Source organism: Miniopterus schreibersii (genome assembly GCF_964146895.1).
Source record: "Miniopterus schreibersii genome assembly, chromosome: 3".
NCBI lineage: Eukaryota > Metazoa > Chordata > Mammalia > Chiroptera > Miniopteridae > Miniopterus > Miniopterus schreibersii.
The window spans coordinates 42,690,053-42,706,488 of NC_138103.1; the positions used below are offsets into that span (position 1 = coordinate 42,690,053).

The following is a 16,436-nucleotide window of genomic DNA, read 5'->3' on the forward strand; positions in this document are numbered from 1 at the left end:
TTTCCTTTGTTAATTTTTCTTAATTTTAGACTTAAAACAGACTTAAGCTTTAAACTGTTAGTAGTGGAGATGGCTAATATGCATTTCCCCTTCCTATTCATAAAGACAACATACTAAGATAGTTTTCTTTTTAAAAACTTTTACAGTTGTTTTGTAACATGCACTATGATGTACACTACAGGGAACATACTTGGATTTTTGTCCTGGTCCATGCCTTGTTCGTGGGCTTCCTGCCACTCCCAACAGGTTTCACAGTAAGCTCGTATCTGTTCCAAAAGATGAAGGACTCGGATTTCACGCCTGCCTCTCTTGTCATCAGGCTGTGAGTGAATGATGTTGTGGAGTGCTGCACTGGCCCTGGCCCGAGCCTCTTTACTGCCCCGGGAATTTCCCAACAACACAGAGTCTTTGTCATTGCCATGTAAAAGCTGGATGAGGAGAGGAAGACATCCAGACTGTCGCATGGATATACAGCTGTCTTGGGAGCTAGACATAGCTAGCAAAGTTCGTGACATATCATCCTTATCATGAGTACCAAGCATTGACAACAATGAATACACCATTTCCACCTGTGGGCCAAATGAGTTTAGAAACAAAATTATGACTTTAATATCCAAAAGCCAACACCAATGAAGCGATGAATGGGATATTTATTGTAACTCATTACAAAAAACAAAAACAAAAACCCCTTTCCAGGATGAAGCAATGAATGTTATTTCAAAATTTATATAATCATCACCAATTTGTTTATATGAGTAAATAATAGCAGTGGGAGTATACAGTGCTGAAAGAGAAAGTGGTTCTTAAATACTTAAACTGCTGTTTATTTGGATCAGCTGGTCATAATTTATTGATTATAATGAACGAAAATCAACTAATTTCACCCACACAGTGAGGAATGTGGTCTATCTAAATTCTCTGGACAATTAAAAATTTTGTTTTATACTTCTTTTAATCTACAACTATAATTAATAAATTTAAAACATTTTAAAATCATTATCCAAGATTCTTATACGATTTTTTTTAAGCAACTGCTAAGCATCAATTAATCTCTGACAGTAAAGTCTACGGATTTACTTAGAAGCAGATTAGAAACAGGAAACAGTAATAGTACCCTGTTACCTTTTTAAATTTTTTAAATTCTCACCCAAGGATATATTTTCCATTGATTTTAGAGAAAGAAAGGGGGGGTAGAGAGAAACACCGATCAGTTGCCTACCATATGCACCCTACCTGGGGATCGCATCCGCAACCTGGGTATATGCCCTGACTGGAAATTGAACCCGTCACCTTTTGGTGTGTATAGGACAACGTTCCAACCGAGTCACACCAGGCAGGGCTGTACCCTGTTATCTTGGACTGTGATCAGCTTCATTTTAAAGCTCGAGGTTATTACAGAAAAGTAGAGGATATTACATAAAGAATGTGTCATGTGTATAAATCAGTGGTTCTTAACTTTTGGCAATGCCTTGGAGACATTTTTGGTTGTCACAACTACAGGAGGAAGTGCTATGGGTGTCTAGTGGGTACATGCCAGAGATGCTGCTAAACAGACTACAATGAAACAAAGAATTATCCAATTAATAGTGCTTAAGTTGGGAAAGTACTCTAAATGCATAAACACACACTAATTTTTTAAGATGTGAAAGTTTTAGGAAGGCAGGATAGAACTGTGGATAAACAGACTTTCAAATTCTGGCTTCATCACTTACAAGCAAGCTATGTGACACTGATTTCTCTGAGCCTGTTTTCTCAGTTGCAAAATGAAGAAATTAACCTAACAGGGTTTTCTCTGTGAAGATTAAACGAAGTAATACATATATAGGGTAGAAGCTGGCATTCAAGAGTGTAGGAAAGTCTTATATTATGCATAAATTACCTCAAAAGGAAAAGGTATTCTTGCTGCCAGTTTTCAGGCAACAGTAATGCTGAATCTCAGATATTTTTTAAAAATAAATACTATGTATCGATGTTGGATAGATCTGGGGTTGAATTCCAATTTAATTACACAACAGCTGCCTGAATCATTTTTTTATCAGTTTTCTCATTTAAAAAAGAGAAACAATAATATCTCACAGGGTTCTTGAGATTAGAGACAACGTACATAGAACTCCTAGCACAGATACTAGCATTCCAGAGGTCCCAAGCAGTTGCTATTTTGAGTTATTAAAAGAATTAAGTCTTATATTAACAATATCATGGACTACTTTACAATTCATTTCTTAAGTCAACATTAGTTATTTCAGTAATGCATTTCCTCAGAGCCATTATATTATTAAAATAAAGAAAGAGAATATAAAGTATGCTATGAAAATAATTAGTGGAATTATTTAGATTTATTGAAAAATATATTGTTTAGTAATATTAGAATTTCATCCTTTGAAAATATAATATTAAAGTCTCTGGCTTTAAAACAATAATAAAATCATTTTCTTTTCAAATATACTATTCCAAGTCCAATGATACTTGCTAACATCTGAGAGACCCTACGAAAACTGACTTACCAGCACTGGATAACATTTAATTGCAATAATTTTCCCATCTACTTAAATAAATATTTGTTAAACACTCATTATGTGCAGGCTCTGTGCTAGATGCAGCACATGATACATAAAAGACCATCTCTGCTTTCCAGTTTCATGCAAACTAGTGATTCAAAGGAGGCAGAGAGACCACATGGGAAAGTGAGAGGACCATGGGAATCAGAAAATGTTTTGCAAAGAAGTAAAGTCTGCGTAGAGTTCTGAAGGCTGGCTGAGGTTCTGACAGCCATTTTGAGGAGGGGTAAAAAGTGGAGGTGTGTGTCACTGCAGGCAAGGCATGGAGGCAGAAAGTCACAGGGAGAGCTCGGGAAAGCAAGTCAGTGAGGCTGGAGCTTATGATACTTGCAGAGAAGTAGATAAGGATGGGGGGGAAAATGAGAAAAAAACACCAACTAGCTAATTTGGCACTTTTTATAATCCTTATTTTCCCTTTGTCTGTGCTTCTTTGTATAAAAAGTCATTTCTTTAACAGACTGTGTTGATGGGATGAGAATTCTCCTCTATGTAAAAGATGAAGAAGAATGTTTTTAGTGACTTATCTAATGAAAATTAGAGAAATATTCATAGTACTAGTGACCAGGCTTATAATTTTCTGTTACCTTGGTTCCCAGGTGACTTGTTAGCTTCCGAGGAGCAGAGTGTGTGCTGCTAGAACTCAAAACACTGGCTGTTTCGTGATCCATTCGTGTAGTCGAACCCTACAAATTAAATTATACACAGTGTAATTTAGATTGTAGATAAATATAGCTAATTTCATGTTAAGGCACCCTGTAGGGTAGACAGCTAAATATACCATTAAAAGCGTGAACATTATAACTGCTCAAACCTAATGTTTTTACCTATAAAATTATTAAGTTTTAGAGAGAACTGAAGAAAAAGAGATTTGTTGCAAAAGATAGTTAAACTACACTACGGAAGTAACCAAACATTGGAATTCTAAGAGTAATATTTTTTCACAGATCCAAAGACATGCAACCACATTCAGTTAAATATGAATTGATAGAAAGCTTCACTGATTAATGAAATGCTCCAAATTGCCACAAAACTGATTGTGAATTTGGTATAGTGCAAGTTCTCTGGGAGCTCAAGGTATAGAGAGAACTGCTTCAAACTTCTACTGGAGAAAGACATGAAAAAATAAAGAACTGCAGTTTGATATGAAAGTTCTATCATAGATGGCTATATTAAATACTGAGGGAAAACAGGAAGAAACAACTAGCTGCTTAGAATCTATTAAAGGCTGCATAGAATGTAGCATTTAAGATAGGCCTTGAATCCTGGGGTAGGAGACTGATGGAAGAGCCTGTGTAAAGGTATAAATATGGAGAGAATGGAGTATTCCAGTTTACTATGGATAGAATACAAGGTGTGTGGCAGGAGATAGAGGTTGGATTAAATTATTAACAATTTCATATATCATTTTAAAGATGTTGCTTTCAAGGTATGGATGTTACAGAGTCACTAGACTTTAGGCAGAAGAATGGCACAATCAGAATTATGTCTCAAAAAGAGTATGGAGGACAGGATGGAGAGATCACAGGTGGGAAATGAGGAAGAGGGTATTTTTAATAGTTGAGGGGTTCTGAGGGCACAAAGTCAGGAAGTTAGAATAGGGAAATGCAGATGCCCTGTATTTAGGGGATAGAATCAATTGGTTTGCTAACTGATTGGATGTGAGTAAAGTGATGCTGGGAGTCAAGGACAACTTGGAAGTGCTGAGCTTGGATACATGGATGGATATATAATGGTGCCATTAATGAATACATGAAACCGAGGACTAGATGATGGCTTTCAGTGTGGGTACTGAGACCACCTTTGATTTTACTGACATCCAGTAAGAATGCTTAATGGGCATATGAAAACATGAGATGTAACTCTGGAAAGTTGGGGGCTGTAGATAAATATCTGGGACCTATCAAATACTAGCCATAGCTAAAGCCATTCATTAATAATTAAGAATGATTATAAGAATAGTGTTCAATTAGAAAGCAATATTGGCAGGTATTCTGCTACAATTCTTAACCTTTCAAAAGGAAAAGCTAGAAATAAGCTCTTTGAGGGTAGAAACCTCATTCCATTCACTGCTGTATTCTCTTGGTACCAACGGAAGTCACAGGCTCACAGTAGGTACCCATAAAATATTTGTTGAATTATAAATGAATGAGGAGCTAGTAGTAAAATCCGTAACAGGGACACTATTGCTGGTTCTTTTTTATTTTTACTGATTTTAGAGAGAGAGGGAGGAGTAGAGGGAGAGGGATCTTCTTCAAAAATAAAATGGGAGTGCAAAATAGGCGAGGTACATGTGGGTTACTATACCATTCTGTCTGCCTCTGTAGAAGTTTGAAGTTTTCCATACTAAAAATTTTAAAATGTTTATTAGCTGCAAAAAAGGCTCTTCAACCAATTTCATATTTTTCTCACTCTTGGTTGAACTTCATCACTACTTACTAGCTGTCACTAGAGATCTGGTTTTAAACTCGAAATAGAAAAGCTGAGAACCAATTCATAAGTGAATTCCATACATAGTTATATACTAATCAATCAGGGATCCGACCTGTATAGTTTACTTCTAGCTTTCTCTTTCTATTTAACTTCCAGGGGAGAATAATTACAGATCAAGAAACCCTATTTCTACGAGGGATGTCAGTCCTTCCAAACAACACATATTTATATTGTTATCTACTCTTTATCAGGGACTGCGGGAGCACGAAAATGGACAAAACTTAGACAAGATTCCTTGCCTGCTGAGCTTATAGTCTAGTGGGAGAAACACACAATAATCACACAAGTAAACGTAAAACTGCACATGTGGTAATCTTCAACAAAGAGAAGCACGCCAGGGCGACCTGTGACAGTGGGCTTGAGCTATTCAAACCTCGAGAAAGTCACGCTTGAGCTCAGACACGTATGAACTCATGATAACTGAGTGATGTAGGATAAAAAGAGCACTATATAAACAGGAATAGACTGTGCACATGCTGCAGAAGGAGGAAGCCTCGTAAATGAGGTACCCAAAGGCCACTGTGGCTGAAGTGGTGAGAGCAAAGCGTGACATAAAGCTGACAAGTTACTTGGAAGGAGCCAGATTATATGGCCATAATAAAAGGATTATCTTATTTTGAGAATCAAGGGAAGCCAATAAAGAGTTTTACAAAGAGGGTGATTTACTCTTCGTAAAAATCATTCTGGCAGAGTGCATGTAGGCAGGAAACCAGGTGAAAGACAGGGTACAATGAATTTCCACATGGTGGTAGAGAAAAGTGCACCAGGATAGAAGTTTTAACCGATCCTACTACAGTGATCTTAAGTCAAAGAGATCAATTTTCGTTTTCAATTAGTGTCAATAGTTTTTGTCTCTGAAGCAAATAATAAAACAAACCAACCCCAAGAAGCTGTCATGTGTGCAGATCCTATTAAGTTAAAGGAATCTTGGTGTAACTGAATCACAATTCCACAGATAAATATCCCTTATTTACATTAGGATCTGGAAGTAGATGTAGAATTGTTTTATTTTACTTTTTCACTATTTAAAAATAGTTGCTGGTAATTTTTAAAATTTTATTTTTCTATTACAGTTTACATTCAATATGATTTTGTATTGGTTTCAGGTATACAGCATAGTTGCTAGACAATCACACACTTTACAAAGCGATCCCCCCCAATATTTCAAGTACCCACCATGCACCATATATAGGTATTACCATACTACTGACTATATTCTTTATACTGTACCTTATATCCCCGTGACTGTTTTGTAACTATCAGTTTGTACTTTTTATTTTATTTTAATATATCTTTATTGATTTCAGAAGAGGAAAGGAGAGGGAGAGAGAGAGATAGAAACATCAATGATGAGAGAGGCATTGATCTAGCCTGCAACCCGGGCATGTGCCCTAAATGGGAATCGAACCCCGATCGCCTGGATCCCAGGTCGATGCTCAACCGCTGAGCCACGCTCGGCTGGGCAGTTTGTACTTCTTAATGCCTTTGTCTTTTTCACCCTTTCGCCCCCAATACCCCTTCCTCTCTGGCAACTCTCAGTCTGTTTTATGCAACTATAAGTCTGTTTCTATTTTGTTAGTTCCTTTATTTTGTTTAGATTCCACATATAAGTGAAATCATATGGTATCTGTCTTTCTCTCTCTCACTTATTTCACTTAGCATAAAACCTTCTAAGTCCACCCATGCTTTTGCAAATGGTAAGATTTCATTCTTTTTTATGGCCAAATAATATTTCATTGTATAAATGTACCACAGATTTGTTAGCTACTCATCTTATTGATGAGTACTTGGGTTGCTTACATATCTTGGCTATTGTAAATAATGCTACAGTGAACATAGGGGTGCATATATCTTTTCAAATAATTTTTTTTTTTTTAATATATCTTTATTGATTTCAGAGGGAGGAAAGGAGAGGGGGAGAGAGAGAGACAGAAACATCAATGATGAGAGAGTCATTGATCGAGCCCGCAACCCAGGCATGTGCCCTGACTGGGAATCGAACCCCGATCGCCTGGATCCCAGGTCAACGCTCAACTGCTGAGCCACGCCCGGCTGGGCTATCTTTTCAAATTAGAGTTTCAGGTTTTTTCAGATATATACCCAGAAATGGAATCACTGGGTCATAAGGCAGTTCCATTTTTAATTTGTTGAGGAACGTCCTCAGTTTTCCATAGTGGCTGCTCCAATCTGTATTCCCACCAACAGTGCATGAGGGTTCCCTTTTCTCCACATCCTCGCCAACACTTGCTGCATATTGATTTATTGATAAAAGACATTCTGATGGCTCTGAGGTAGTATCTCATTGTAGTTTTAGTTTGCATTTCTCAGATGATTAGTGACGTTGGGCATTTTTTCAAGTCTATTGGCATCTGTATGTCCTCTTTTGAGAACTGTTTATTCGGGTCCTTTGCCCATTATTCAATTGGATTTTTTTTTTGGTGTTAAGTATGAATTATTTATAAATTTTGGATATTAACTCCTTATTGACTGTATCACTGGCAAATATCTGCTCCCATTCAGTAGGCTGTCTTTTCGTTTTGTTGATGATTTCTTTTGCTGTGCAAAACCTTTTTAGTTTGATGTAGTCCCATTTGTTCATATTTTCTTTTGTTTCCCTTGCCTGAGGAGCTGTATCAGCAAAAATATTGCTAAGAGAAATGTCAGAGATTTTACTGCCTATGTTTTCTTCTAGGAGATTTATTGTTTCAAGTCTTAGAATTAAGTCTTTAATCCATTTTGAGATTTTTGTGTATGGCGTAAGGTGGTGGTCTAGTTTCACTTTTTTCATGTATCTGTCCAATTTTCCCAAAAGCATTGATTGAATAGACTATCTTTACCCCACAGTATGTTCTTGCATCCTTTGTCAAATATTAATTGACCATGTAAGTGTGGGTTTATTTTTGGGCTCTCTATTCTGTTCCACTAATCCGTGTGTCTGTTTTTATGCCAGTACCATGCTGTTTTGTTTTTTTTTTAAAAAAATTAAGTTTACTGATTGATTTTAGAGAGAGGAAGGGGTGAGGGGAGAAACACCAATTTGGATTTGTTGTTTCACTTATTTATGCACTCACTGGTTGATTCTTGTATGTGCCCTGACCAGAGATTGAACCCGCAACCTTGGCGTATTGCAGGTGATGGGTGATGCTCTAACCAACTGAGCTACCTGGCCAGGGCCATTACACCGTTTTTATTACTATAGCCTTGTAATATAGTTTGATATCAGGTAATGTGATACCTCCAATTTTGTTTTTTCTCCAGATTGTTTTGGCTATTTGTGGTCTTTTGTGGTTCCATATAAATTTTTGGATTATTTGTTCTAGCTCTGCGAAAAATGCCAGTGGTATATTGATAGGAATTGCGTTGAATCTATAGACTGCTTTGAGCAGTACGGACATTTTTAACAATGTTAATCCTTCCTATCCATGAATACAGCATATGCTTCTTCAACGTCTTATAATTTTCCAAGTGCACGTCTTTTACCTCCCTGGTTAAATTTATTCCTAGATATTTTATTTTTCTGATGTAATTGAAAATGGGGTTGTTTTCTTAATATCTCTTCTGATAGTTCATCATTGGTGTATAAAAATGCAACTGATTTCTGAATATTTATTTTGTATCCTGCTACTTTAAGGAATTCATTTATCATGTCATTTGCAAATAATGACAGTTTTACTTTTTCTTTCTAATTTGGATGCCTTTTATTTCTTCTTTCTTTTATTTCTAATTTGGATGTCTTTTATTTCCCTGACTGCTGTGGTTAGGGCTTCCACTATTATGTTGAATAAGGGTGGCGAAAGTGGACATCCCAATCTTGTTCCTGATCTTAAGAGCAACACTTTCAGTTTTTCCCCATTGAAGATGATGTTAGCTGTGGGTATGTCATAAATGGCCTTTATTATGTAAAGGTATGTTCCCTCTATTCTCACTTTGCTGAGTTTTTATCATAAATGGGTGATGGATTTTGTCAAATGCTTTTTCTGCATCTACTGATGATTGTATGACTTTTATCATTCATTTTATGTGGTGTATCGCATTAAATGTTTTGTGATATGATGTAGCATTGTTTTAAACAGTGAAAGTAACCAAATAAATGGCATTAGTAACCAAACTAATGCCATAAAACATTGATTTGTGGAAAAATCTATAACTGATATTGCCAAATGTGCTTGCAATGTTCACCACTGAATCCACTACACTATCAGAATTTATCATTTAAAGAATGAATACTTGCCCCAATTTACTATTTTTAATAGACTTCATGCTATTACAAAAATCCAAATAATACATAAAAGCATAAACAAGAAAGTAAAAAACCACAGAAATCCCAACACTCAGAGATAACACTGGTAACATTTTGAAGAACATTCTTCCAACACTTCTCTATGCACATAACACGTGTCTACATACTATGTATAATATAAAAAATCATACAATACTTGCCTTTTTATTATTTTTTAAATCTTTTTTTAAATCCTCACTAGAGAAAACTTTTTATTGATTTTTGAGAGGAAAAAAACATTGACGTGAGAGAGAAACACTGATTGGTTGCTTTCCATACGTGTCCAACAGGGATGTAACCCACAACCTAGGTATGTGCCCTGACCAGGAATCAAACCTACCACCTTCTGGTGCACAGGACAATGCTCCAACCAAATGAGCCACCCAACTAGGGCAATACTTGTCTTTTTAAAAGCAAAGTATGTTATAATTATTTTTCTAAGTTAATAACATTTGTCAATATTCAACAAGCATTTATTAAACACTATCTGCCAGTTGTTTGGGGTACAATGGTAAGCAAGTGCAATATAGTTCAGCTTAAAGGACTTTAAAAGGGCAGGTAGAGAATTAAACCAACAAATTGTGTTAAATGCTGTGAGAACAACAGTAAAAAGTACCTGAGAATACTTTATCTATTTCAGGGAGGTGGGAACAAGAAAAATGCCCTGAAAGAAGTGCCATTTAAAACTGAGGGGAAGGATGAGTAAAACACATACAAGTGAACTGAAGTAGAAGAGAGTTCCAGGCCCAGGGAACATCATACGGAAGGCCTGGACATACTTAAGGACGTGAAGAAGTTGACCTGAGTGAGTAGAGAGAAACAGGGCAAACAGAAACACTGCTGGAAGAGCAGGTATCATAAAGAACCTATATACTATTCTATGGACAGTGGATAGCCACTGAATTACTTAAACAAATAAGTGATATGACCAAATTTGTGTTTTAGAAGGATCGCTCTGATTAAAATTTGAAGAATATACTAGAAAAGGCAAGGCTGAAGGCTAAAACAAAAGTTAGATCTCTGTATAAATAGATGTAATGTCATTTTAAACATTTACATGGATGTACCATGTAAGTTCCATGAGGCTAGGGAGTGTCTGTCTTCTTCAATTCTCTATTTCCAGTATCTGGTACAAAATATTTATTTCTTTAAAAATAACTGCCCTGGCCAGTATGGCTCAGTTGGTTGGAGCCTGTCTGTGCACTGAAGGGTCGTGGTTCGATTCCAGGCCAGGGCACACACGCAGGTTACAGGTTTGATCCCCCAGTCAGGGCGGGTATGGGAGGCAACCCATCTATGTTTCTCTCTCACATGGATGTTTCTCTCTCTTCCTTCTTCTCTAAAATCAATAATAAAAAAATCCTATTACTAGTTATTAATAACAACGTTACCTTTAATGACTATCTACTATATGCCAGGGATTATATTAAGTGCATATTGCATTTAATTCTCGTAACTATATCATCTTATTTTATGAAGAGGAAACACTAAAACTCAGAGTTTATTTGTCTAAGTTTAGTCTCTTAGCTAGTTAGTGGGGGAGTGGGATTTAATCCCAGGTCTGCTGACTCCAGAGCCACTTGACCACTTATCCACAGTTGACTGATAATTTAACTAATTATTTATTGATTAATGTACATTCCAGTTATTGTTTTTTACTATTATAAATAATATGATAATGAATCTCTTCAAACATGTGTGAGCACTCTTGACTGATTACCTCATTAGGGTAAATTATGAGCTGGCACATTATAAATTTAGATACATATTACAAAATTGCTGTTCAGAAAGGTTGTTCCATTTCATACAAATAGAGGCCGCATATGAGAATGCCTGTTAAGTATTATCAACGCTGAGTGTTATTGACCTTAGCCAATTAATGGCCTCCAAAAATATCTCATTTTGGTTGTAGTTTACATTTATACATCATTATTATTAAAACTGATAATCTTTCCATGTGTTCACAAGTCATTTCTATTTCCTTTTAATTCCTGTTCATGTCTTTTGCCCATGTTTTAACAGTCTTAAAATAGTTAATTTATAGATACTCTATATGTCCTGAATTTTAACTTTTTCCGTGTTACAAATATTTCAAATAATGTGATCTTGGTTTTTGTTTGCTATGTAACCTTGCTATGATTCTATGGCACACTGAAGTTTTACGTTTTTCTGTGAAACCTACCGATTCTTTCTTTTATGGTTTCATACCTCCTTCATGATTATAAAAATTCTACCCACACTTTCTTCTGATCTTTTAATATTTTTAATAGTTTTCATTTTTTAAAATATGTCTTTATTGATTTCAGAGAGAGGACGGGAGAGGGGGAGAGAGAGAGATAGAAACATCAATGATGAGAAAATCACTGATCAGCTGCCTCCTGCACGCCCCCTACTGGGGATCAAGAACGCAACCTGGGCATGTGCCCTGACCACGATCTCCTGGATTCTAGGTCGATGCTCAACAGCTGAGCCATGCCAGCAGGGCAACAGTTTTTATTTTTGACATTAAATCTAATCTACTTAGGATTAATTCTGATGAAAGAAATGTGATAAGGATTCAATTATTATTTTTCAAATGGATACCCAGATGATTGGATAGGTAAGGCTTTAAAGCATATAATAATGGAAATATGACCCAAAGCATCAATGGTAAATTTAATCCTAAGCAGAGAATTTTTTTCTGTCAAGAAGGAACTTTCCTTTTTTCTACATGTGTAGAAACACATAAGCTTCCCAAATAATTCCCTAAACAACAAAGAAGTAACTCAAATATGTTATTTAAATATAATTTCTTTTGCACTAATTTATCATCCATAACTTGAGTTTTCCCCACTACAATGCTAACTAGTAATACTAAAATGAAGTATCTCTTTGTTTTAACTTAGTAAAATAAATGTAAATACTTAAGTATGAGACATTTTAAGCTTTACATTTTAATGAACAGAAGCATGCCCCTTTTTAATAAATAATATCAAAAATAACCTATAAACACTAAAGAAATAGTTTATATCAACAGTAGGAAAATTACCTTTAAACAAACTTAGTGGAATTCTATTTTTTTAAAAAAAACATTCATTTACAGCATAAAAATATTCACTGAAACAATATGGAGCATACAGAACACCCCAAAGAAAAATTCTGTCATATTAGGATGCATCCAAAAAAACTAATAAAAAAATTGATGGCAGATAACAATTCTATATTAGAAAAAAATAAAGTTAACCTTCATAATGTTGCTAAAAATGATGTGATAATAATTTAACATCACTAGGCTATGTCTCTTTACTTTTTATTGGCATTAGAATCATCTTTTCAAAGATAAGACCTGATTTCTAGAGATTTATGTAATCTTGGAGTACAAGAGAAAACAAGAACTATAATAAAGTCCTTGTGATCATTTTTTAAAAACATAAAAATGTCTTCGCAAAGAAAGCCTTAGAGAAAGAGCAAACCTATTCAATGCAAGCAATAACTAGGTCAAATCACACATATAATCAAAATGCAGCTTAGTGTTTTTCAAAAAACTCTATTCATACCAATCATTTTAGACTAAAACAGAAACACACAATTTATACTATAAAATATATTTAGAAATTTGAAAACATTGTTAGATGTAATAAAGAAAAATGATAGCATTTTGGTACTGAATTCTTCTGAAGATATCCAAGATTTACAGATCATTCTGAGGACCATCTCATATTTCTTTTAAAATATTTAAATAGTTAATTTAAAAAAATTTATTTACCTGACCACTACCAGAAGTTGCCATGTTGATTTCTGCCACTCCTTGACCTTCATTCTGCCGCTCAGCTTCATGTGAGCCAGCTTCATGCTTGTTCTGAGATGACCTCTGTTAATACGGAGTTAACATCATTACATACAAAAATGGTGAAGGCTTTTTTAGCTCACAGCTTTTTTCCTTTCTTGTTTTAAAGCTCTGAATGCATCAATTATACAGGTTTACAAAGGCATGGAACTGCAGTTCAGACTTCATAACCTCCAGCATGGTTGGCAGCTGACTATTTTGGTAAGAGCAAAGTGAAGTGTGTCCCTTGAGCATTAGAGCTGCATGAGACAAAGGATTTTCTGAGACTCACAGAAACACCATCCTCCACCAGCTGTGCTCACATCACTATCAGGAATACAGCTAGAACAAATAACAGTCTTTTCTGCAAGGTCACATGATTCTGTCATTTAACAGAGCTGCAAATTCAACACAAACTATTACTTAAGCTTGTAAATACCTCCCGTGTAAGTATACTTATACACAGAATATATATCTACATGCTAATAAAAATCAAGAAACAAATAGGTAAGATCTTAGATTCTGATATACATAAAACTAAAAACCTTTTCTAATGTATGAAATGAAAATGACAGATTATATGAAATGAAAATGACAGATTATATCCAGTAAAAGCAGCCATTTCAAGATAAATTATATCCAGTATAAAGCAGTAGCTTTCTAAAAATAACACTGCGGGATCAAAGAAAATAATTCTGCCTTTTTTAATAGAAACAATTACAACTGTGATTACTCTAGGAAAATGACACTCCAAAATAAAAATTATACTTTGAAAAATGTGACATAATAGTGGATAGTTGTCTTACAAAATGGATTCCACTGGAACTTCTTTAAACATCAAGCTTTTCTAGACCATTTAAAATGTAACTTAAAAATTAATCCACATACAACATATCCATCAATAAACCAGTATTGTTATAAATAGTCTAAAAGTGAAGTAGCACCAATAATTCGGAAATAGAAGAAAAAATAGTACCATCTGAAAATGACACTATAAAATTCAACAGAATCAACAAAAGTAGAGACATACAAAGTCAAACTAGAAACAAAATGAATCAAAACCCTAGAAAACCACAAAGATTTGACAGTAACATTGAAGATGTCAATGTAAAAGTACTGAGCACCTGCTGTTTTAGTTACTTGCATTATATGACAAGGAATACAGCACTAGTAAAAGCAGACATTGTTCTATGCACTCTTGGAGCATCTAGCCCAGTCAGGGATACTATCAAATAATGAGAGAAATAACACTAAAGTTAAAACTTTGGCAAGTGCTCTGAAAGAAGGGTACAAGTTGTTTTAAGAATATATAACAGAAGGAATGACATGGTCTGGAAGTCTGGGGAAGAGCTCTCTTAGGAATACTGTTTGAACTGATATCTGAAGAATAAACAGGAGATTTAGGAAAGGGGATAGAGGTAGAGGATGATGTTTTTTAGGTAAACAGAAGATCATATGCAAAGAAGCTGAGGTGTAAGGAAGCATGGCTTGGTTTAGTACGTCAGAGAATCATGGTGTGGAGGGTAGAACAAAAAGATAGTGAAATAATTTACTGATTTTTGTTGCATTTTTGTGTGATTCTCAGATAACACTCAACTAATACTAGTATATTAATGAGAAAAGTTGCGTGGAAATTAATTTTTTAAAGTCAATTTTTAAATAGTCTAAATAGGAAACAGGAGATCAGTGTGGAGGCTAATAATGTATTAATTAAGTGTGAGATGATGGTGCTTTGCTCTAGGGAAGCAGTGATGGAGATAAAAGAAGTGGAGACATAGAGGTAAATCTGAAGGACTTGGTGATAGATTGGATGTGGTGAATGGAGGAAGAGATCTGGTGTTAAGAATTACTCATATGTTCCTTAGCTCATACAATTTAACAATGATGATGTCAATCACAGAGATAGGTAATAACTTACGGAGGATAAGGGTTTTCTGAAGGAGGTGGGGTGGTAAGAAGAGCTTAGAAAGAGATCATTTATTATGTTTTAGATATGCTGGATTTAAAGTGCCTTTGAGATGCCTAAGTAGGCACGAGTACTTAGGAGTCTGGAGCTCAGAGCTAGAAAAATGAATTTGAGAGCCAATAGGAATACAAATGATAACTGAAGCCCTAAGCACAAATGAGATGCTCTTAGGGAGAGACAATACACAGAAAAGAGGAATAAGCCTTAAGGAATGCCTACAATTAATGTCACATAAAGGAACATGAGCCTTTAAAGGCCAAAGAGGTGGGGAAAAACCAAAAGGGTACATCTTGGATGCCAAGAGAAGAGTATTTCAAACAACAGGAAGTATTCAGTAATGTGAGAAGTGTCAAGATGAAAACTGAAAATGTCAACTTAATTCACAATATAAAAGTCACATATTAGCGAAACTATAGGAGTAGAAATTAGACTGGCTTACATTAAGAGTGAATGGTGGGGAGAAAATGTAGACTTGGAGTCTACAAACACCTTTGGAGTGGGGATTGGGAAAGACAATGAGGGAGGGAAGGGGACACATGAAGAAAGACCGCTGCAGAGAGAGGTGGGATTGAGGAAGTTTCATTTTATATTTTTAAACATAAGTTTTGAGCCTGTTTAAATGCCAATGGAAAGGTGCCATAGAAGAGGAAGAAGATAAATATTTGAGAGAAAAGAGATGAGTGAAAAGTTCCTGAGAAGGCAGGCGTTAAGAATCCAAAGTGCAGGAAGGAAGAAGGAAGGTAAAATGCTTCCTAGCAGGAGGGAGAGGTAGTTTCTACGATAGCTACTGTTTTCTCTGTGAAGGAGAAGGTGGAATTATTAGAGGGAGGGAGATAAGGGTTGAAATAGTTATTTCCAACAGAGGGAGAATGGGGGATCCAGACAAATACCACAGGCATGCAGGACGGCCAGGCCCATTCGATGATGATCAAGTTAAAAAAAATCTAATTTTTAGCACGTATCATACCGATCACTTACCACTTAGCATAAATGTTATATGCATTTATCACTTGTCATCTATTAATTTAATTCTCATAATAACTCTGTGAGGTAGGTACAATTACTAAGTCCATTTTACAGATGAAGAAACTGAGACATAGGGAAGATAAATATCTAGCTTTAAGTCACATACCTAGTAAATAAGAGCCAGAGCTGGGATCACAACCCAGGTAGTCTGATTCCAAAGCCCAACCTAATATTTAAGAATTACTACCTTTATCTTTTCCCTCCTTTCTTATTTACTTCCTTTTATTCTTTCACTGATCCTAGGCTACAGGCCTGCCTGCACTCCCTGAACACTGTGTAAAACTAGTGCTAACACTGAAGGCAAAGAGGCTG

The 16,436-nt window shown here is 35.5% G+C and overlaps 1 protein-coding gene across 9 annotated transcripts in view; it reads right to left on the bottom strand.

The window, feature by feature from the left end:
- Positions 1-16,436, bottom strand: part of APC (APC regulator of WNT signaling pathway) — a 115,954-nt gene that overhangs the window by 23,560 nt on the left and 75,958 nt on the right. For 5 of the 9 annotated variants that reach the window (XM_081133294.1, XM_081133293.1, XM_081133291.1 and 2 more), the window contains 3 exons: positions 13,073-13,177; positions 3,143-3,241; positions 191-569 (listed from right to left, as the gene is read on the bottom strand). In XM_081133294.1, the coding sequence (XP_080989420.1) occupies positions 191-569; positions 3,143-3,241; positions 13,073-13,177 (583 nt within the window). The remainder of the gene's footprint in view (positions 1-190; positions 570-3,142; positions 3,242-13,072; positions 13,178-16,436) is intronic. The other 4 variants (XM_081133298.1, XM_081133297.1, XM_081133296.1 and 1 more) reach the window with 1 other exon arrangement.